Source organism: Coenobita brevimanus, chromosome 23 (assembly GCF_032717465.1).
Source record: "Coenobita brevimanus isolate Jiangsu-jjx chromosome 23, ASM3271746v2, whole genome shotgun sequence".
Classification (NCBI taxonomy): Eukaryota; Metazoa; Arthropoda; class Malacostraca; order Decapoda; family Coenobitidae; genus Coenobita; species Coenobita brevimanus.
The window spans coordinates 38,837,441-38,844,577 of record NC_136976.1 but is presented as its reverse complement, the minus strand read 5'-3'; the positions used below and the strand labels follow the sequence as shown (position 1 = coordinate 38,844,577).

The following is a 7,137-nucleotide window of genomic DNA, read 5'->3' as shown; positions in this document are numbered from 1 at the left end:
GGTCTTGGTCCATGTCTCCCGAAGGATCGTATATTGTGAAGTGTTCCCTGACTGTGCTCTGGAGGATTCTCAGCAGGGTATTGAATGTATATAGGTCCCGAGTGGCTGTACTGCCTTCGGGATAGGCGGCGGTGACGAGTCACCATGCCTGGATGAAAGTGGCATTGAGGCTACCATCGTAAGTGAGGACGTCCAGTTGTGAGAGAGCAACAACTCTGCCCAAAGAAGGTGTGACAATCTGTTTCACGATATGCGTGAATTGGTCCCATTGTAAGTCAGGGACGATTTCTGTGGCTATGGTTGCCACCATTTTGCCCAGATGAGGTAGTGTGACTACAATTTTCTCCCTGTCGGTATCAAACCCTATGTCCAATAAGGGTTTAACAGTATCCAAGTACACATCGATGTCGTATTGTTCGGGATTGAACTTTGGCAATTGGTTTGGCTGCCTTGTGCAAGATTTCTCTATTTGTTCCTCTGTGTTCTAATCGGATCCAGAACCACCGCTTGCCACCAGTGTTATGCTGGTAGTCTTTGGATCGACTTCTCACACCAAAGACACCAGCGACTGGGCGGAGTCCTCTTTCTAGACCGGAAATAGAACACTTACAAAGGAACATGGCATAAAAACTCGGCAGGACACTTTAACACATCTATTGCCTTGGATCAATATCCTTTCAATATACATACAGAGGTACAATGGATATGATTGGGATAAAATGACAAGGGACTTAATATTACTATAACATATCATGGGCACAGTCTTTACACCTGAGTTAGCGTGGGGGTGAATAGCACAGAGTTGTGGTGACGTTCACTTATACAGTTTACTTCACTGGACTATTGTTAGTAAGTTAGTCCCCGAGTCGCACACTTAAGATATCGCTCTGTTTCTAGAGAACTTAGTACTCTAATAACACAGTACATAGCATGATCTTTACATCTGAGTCAATATAGGGCGAATAACACAGAGCTGTGGCGACACTGGTTTACATACTTTATATCACTGGACTGTTGGTAGTGAGTTAGTCTTAGAGTCACATACTCTAGGTATCACTCTGTTTCTAGGACCAATACTCAGGGTTGACTGGAGTCGCAACCCTTGTGGGTTTTATTTCTGTCCCACTGCCCTGTATCACTGGAGGTCACTGTCATTACTGTCTTTTCACACAACACTGGGAGTTAGGGCGTCGTCACTGAATCATATGGCCTGGGTTTACCTGAGGTGGCACCTGGGAGTAGGAGGGAGGCCTTCCGGAGAGTCCTCTTGCAGGAGGCACTGGATCACTCTCAGGGGCGTTGTGACCTGGGCACATGTCTGGTCTGGGGTGCAGGGAGGCCCTTCCTTGTTAAGGCCTTGACCTGGTAGGTGACTCTCAGGACTAGGGCCGAACAGGGCCTGCCGCCTCTCACTCCGGGCGGAGGGGCCAGAGCGGTCCCGCCTTGGGGTCTGCGGGCTTGCCCTGGGAGACTTGGAATTGCGGCCGCCCTTAGGTTGGGGTGGTGTCAGGGGTTGGCTGTGGCACCTCGCCTGCGGGGCGTCCGTTAGGGACCGAAGTCATCCAGGGGCCGGGTGCAGGGCACAGACCTCGCCTTCAGCGACAGGACCTCGCCACCACTCCTGGAACGGCAGCAACTCTGGGGAACCACACCTGGAGGGAGAGAGAGACAGGCGTCCCACGCAGCCCAGAGGTGGAGGGCGGGCCGCACAAGGGGCCTTCCCCTCCAGGGAAACCCCAAGAGCTGTGGACGAAGGACTTACGATGGCCGTCCCTTCCCCGATGTGGACAATGGCTGTTGTCGCGGCTCCACAGCCCTCTGGGGTAGCAGCAGAAGGACGTACGGTGGGCGTTCCTTCCCCGGTACCAACAATGGCCCTTACCGCGGTGCTGCTTCCGAAGGAGGAAGAGGCAGATGAGGGACGTATGATGGCCATTACTGCGGTGCTGCAGGGGGAAACAGCTGAGGGACGTACGATGGCCCTTCCCTCCCCAGTACGGATGATGGCCATTACTGCGGCGCTGCCTGGGACTGTATCTGGTGCAGACCCATCCCAATCCTGCCGAGGGCTGGTCTGGTTGAGAAGAAGTGCCACATTCCTGCAACGTCGTGGTTGGGTAGGTTGAGGGGAAGAGGGATTCAAGGCCATGGCGCCCCGGTGCCCGTCTTGTACTGGGCCAGACCCGCACTCACCTGGCCCACCATGGTGTCTAGCTGGGGTGGGGGTAGGGCTGCGACTCCGTAGCTGTGTGGGGAGTCCGGTGGCGGGGGCGGGCATATTACATACTATGTACTTAGGGCTGCCCCTCACATGGCGCAACTCTAAAAGGAGAATTGAAAATGCAGCATAGGGTTTGCACTCATTTTCTAGGGCTCCAGAATATGCACTTAAGTGAAAAGTTACTTTTATGCCCAAAGTTTGTGGATTTGCGAGGATTTTTGAGTTTTCAGAATCATCCGACGCAAGAGACAGTTCCCTACAGACACAGACTTCGCACCTTTCACTTACAACCAGATGAAGCACATCATTAGCAACTCTAAGCACTCATCAGCCTGTGGCCCAGACAATATTGGCAAAGGCATACAAGTGCTCATCACCATATTGTTGAGAAGTGGGATTTGCTAGTTAGGTAGTGCTGGAGTATTCCCAATGATTCTTGAATTTTTCCGTTGCCAGTTAGCTTGCTATTTGTGAGCAGAGGTATTTTGTAAGTTATGCATTAAATTTCATGCTCTTTTTCTCTATAATGTTTTTATTTATATTGTTATAGGGGTGTATAATACGGTGCACTCTTAGCCCTTAATTAATCACCAGAAGGGATAAGGTAAAGCTTGCAAGAAAACTAACTTAACTTTATTGTACATTATAACATACACAACCAAAGAAGAAACCAGGGTTCGTTTTACAAAAGGGAGGATTCATATAGGCCTCAGAATACAAATATAAAACAAGTTATTTCTTACCTAACCAGAATACACTCAGTGCTGGAGGCTAAGTACTCACAAAGCTCGAGGAAACGTGGAGATTTCGAAGGTTAAATCCAGATATAAATCACACACTACTGTAAATGGAGGAGTGAACCAAAAATGGGAAATGATGCACAAACAGTGTGTTGTGTGATCGACGTCACGTAGTGAGTAGTGTTGGGGAAAAGTACAACACAATGTGACAAAAGTGTAACGTGACAGTAACACGGGAGGAGATGTTGTGTCAGCTCCGTGGAGTTGCCCTCGAATCAGTTCTGCCACTACGACTGACAGGTGAGGCATTCGCTGTGTGGTCACAATTGCCAGATGCCAGTCGCTGTTCACTGACAGAGGTGAAGAAAGTACTGTATGCAGCATTCGCCCTAGACCAATATGCAGCATATGAAGCTTTTACTGCAAGTGAGTCAGTTGACGTCTTCCTGGCTGACCTTCGACGACTGTCAACTTTGTTTGGGGGTGTGTCTGACCGTCCTCTGGCATGTGCGCTCGTGGCAGGACTACCAGATGATATTCGTCGTGCTATTTGTGCTGGGTCAAGAGCTGAGGGACTGGATTTAAACAGTGTGCTGGCACGGGCTCGCGCCGTGCTTAGAGATGATCGTGTGGCTGCTGCTGGGACTTCGGCATCAGTGCGAGACCAAATGCTGGCGCAACTGCCTGGAAGAGCACGTCGCCTTCGTCGTTGCTGGACCTGTGGCCAGCCAGGACATTTTGCTGCTGCATGTCCTCAGATGGGAAATGACGTTGGAGGGGCCGCATCAGCTCCAGCGTCCTCTCTTGGAAGCCAGTAAGTGGCGCTCTTCCTGTGGTGCAGCTGCTTGTTGACGGGAGGCAGTGCCAATTTCTTGTTGACACTGGTTGCACAGACACAATAGTACGTGCCCCTTGTTGCATGAAGTAGCACCTGCAGACGACCAGCATCACAACGATTAGTGGAGATTCTTTCTGGTGCACCGGGACAGGCAGTGTGACAGTGGAAACTCCTGATGGCCAGAGCGCCCGGGTGCGCTTGCTGGTGGTGCGTGAGCCGCCTTTGGGTGTGGATGTTGTGCTCAGCATCACTGGCATCACAGCACTTGGCGGTGTCATAGTGAAGTCTCCATCAGAAGTCCAATTCTGTAGCACTGGGAGGTTGTGTGGAGCTGCATCATCGACTCTGACACCACTGGCAGTGGATGCGCCTGATTTCAGTGTACGATTTGATGTAAGGCATCGAACGTGGACGGTGTCATGGAAATGGACGAATGGAGCAGCACCTGATTGCCTACATAATACTGTGGCACAGTACAACACATCCCCATCCATGCGCCAGGAGTTTGACCAGGAACTGGAGTCATGGATCAAGAACGCCTGGTTGGTACCCTACTACGAACAGCAACATGGGGCACCACGAGGGCTTGTGCCGCTCATGGCTGTTCGTCAGAACAACGGGAGTAAAGTACGGCCAGTGCTAGACTACCGCGAGTTAAACGACTACGTAACTGCCTTTACTGCTGATAGTGACATATGTGCTGATCAGATGCGTAAGTGGCGCCGACACGGAGGTAATGTGGCTGTTCTGGACCTACGTAAGGCTTATCTGCAGGTGCATGTCGATCAGCAACTGTGGCCATTTCAGACGGTGATGGTACGAGGCCAGCGCTACTGTTTGACGCGCCTTGGCTTTGGTCTCAACATAGCTCCGGTGGTCATGAAGGCTGTCGGTAAGAACATCTTGGCTCACAACCCTGATATTGAGCGTGCAGTGTTGCCTTACGTCGACGATCTGTTGGTGAATGAGGACCTAGCCAGTGCAGAGGCTGCTGCACATTTGGCTGCATTCGGCCTGGAATGCAAGCCGCCGAACCTTGCAGCTGATGGGGCACGACTGCTAGGGTTGCACGTGCAGTCATCAAATGGCCAGTTGAAGTGGGTACGTGACAACCCAGTTGACCCACCACCGACAAGAGTGACACGTCGTGCTGTGGTCGCATGGTGTGGGCGGTTAGTCGTGCACTTGCCAGTAGGGGGGTGGCTCCGGCCAGCAGCTACATGGATTAACCCGCCGCGTCCCGGAGACGTGAATTCACGTCCTCACATGATGTGCACTCATATCCTGGAGACGTAAATTAATGCGGCAACATTGCAAGGTCCCTAATTTGCACAATTTTCAATTTTTGCAAGTGATTTTTGTCACGTATACACGGAAACCTTCCTCTATTCCTCTACAAGATGCCAAGCAGGGACAATGCCTTACACCGCATAACCTCTCCCCCCCCCCTGCGTCTCGGCAATTCACCTGTTACCAGTGACCTGGCCAATAAAGACATTCAGGGCCAGAGCAATTCCCCAATCGATGACATTGTGGAGGACAAAGTTTACATAGCATTAGAGGAAGAAACAGTCAGAAATGATGATCAGGTAATGTGGCAAAAAAAGGTCAGGAATGGTGATGAGTTAGTGAGTGAAACAATGCTTATAATGCCTATATTACCGTTTGAAAACCAATATACTCTTGTACTACATATAAATTCATACCAAATAAATAAATAAATACCATTTATGAGTGGTTTGGAATAGTTATCCTCCCATAGAACTCGTTTTCTTTGCAGCCAGCCTGATAGAAAACCCTGTAAGGTAAGGAGGTACTCCTACCTGGATCGAGTATTTTAAACCTCAGGTGAGCGATTTCTCTATGAATTTTCGATGTTTCTCACCAAAAGCGGATGTTTGAGCCAAAAAAAAAAAAAAGGTCCAAAAATGTCTGGACTGGGGCGTACCACTGCCCAGAAAACGTCGGGATGGGGGTGGCGGTTAAATGCTGAGCAAATGCAGTGACACAGGGCTGGGACGACATCGTGGATGACGACTCGCTGCTTCAAGAGATGGACTACGTGGTAGCACGGCTGGTCAGAGACGATCCGTGTCGTGGCCTCTGGTGTGTGTACGGGGACTGGGCAGTCGTATGGACAGATGCCAGCACTCTAGCTGCTGGAGTTGTTTTAGAGATGCCACTAGGTGGTGTAACTGAAGACACATGCTGGCTGCGGCGGGACAACAGCTCACACATCAACATGGCAGAGCTGGACACAGCAGTCCATGGAGTGAACTTGGCAATCGCTTGGGATATGAAGAATATTGAGTTACTGACAGACTCTGCCACAGTACATCGTTGGATTGACGACACACTGAGTGGTCATGCACGACTTCGAATGAAGGCTCATGGAGAGATATTGATTCGCTGCCGAGTCGAAATCATTCGCCAACTGGTGAGTGAGTTGGGACCGACATTGTCTGTGAGGCTTGTCCAGTCTGCAGAAAATCATGCTGATGTCCTCATGCGTGTCCCAGAGGAGTGGGTGCGGAATGACAGACTGGTAGCTGGTGCAGCAGCAATGGACGAGCAAGACACCGCTGAGCCTAGAATTGCTGATGTCCATGTACGTGCTGGTCATCCTGGCATCCGGAGCACACTGTTTTTTGCTCGCCGAGAGATCTCTCGACTGGTGACAAGGGCTGAGGTGCGTGAAGTTGTAAAGCGGTGTGATGTGTGCCGAGCTATTGACCTGGCTCCTGTGAAGTGGCAGCACGGGTCATTGGGTGTGACAGGAACATGGCGTCGTTTGGCTATAGACATCACCCATCACAGTGGTCACGCCTATCTGCATATGGCGGCAGCTGCAACACCCAGATGGAGACACCATAATTCGCCAGATAGAGCAGGTGTTCTATGAGTGAGGAACACCTGTCGAACTGCTCTGCGATAATGACACCATCTTCCGTGGGCGGCGATTTGCAACCTTCGTCACACATTGGGGCATGTTACTACACTTCAGGGCGGCATATGCACCAAGTGGCAATCGCATCATTGAACAAAACCACCGCACAGTGAAGGTGATCGCTGCCAGGAAACAATGCTCCATCACTGAAGCAGTCCACCTGTATAATATCACACCCCAAGATGGAACATCAGTGACGGAAGCCCCTGCGAATGGTGTGTACAGCTACGAGGTGCGAGACTGTGTACGACCTACCCAGGAACGGCTCATCACGGACACAAAGCCTGATGGTGAGGAAGGCATGCGGTATGCAGTGGGTGTTACTGTTTGGATCAGAAAGCCTGGTGATCGCTGCACTTTGGTGTCACAGCCTGGAGTCATCACCAGGGTC

At 50.9% G+C, this 7,137-nt stretch overlaps 1 protein-coding gene across 1 annotated transcript; it reads left to right on the top strand.

The window, feature by feature from the left end:
- Nucleotides 1-4,291: 4,291 nt before the first annotated feature.
- LOC145392681 (uncharacterized) lies at nt 4,292-6,701 on the top strand. Its single transcript, XM_080266991.1, has 2 exons — nt 4,292-4,990; nt 5,811-6,701. Exons 1-2 carry the CDS (start codon nt 4,292-4,294, stop codon nt 6,699-6,701), a joined length of 1,590 nt encoding a protein of 529 aa, XP_080123117.1.
- The last annotated feature ends 436 nt before the right edge of the window (nt 6,702-7,137 follow it).

Bases quoted from the DNA above. Each gene is read 5' to 3' on its own strand.
- LOC145392681 (XM_080266991.1), top strand. From the start codon at position 4,292: ATGCGCCAGGAGTTTGACCAGGAACTGGAGTCATGGATCAAGAACGCC. The intron at 4,991-5,810 runs GTAGGGGGGTGG...GCAGTGACACAG, and splicing joins GGTTAGTCGTGCACTTGCCA to GGCTGGGACGACATCGTGGA.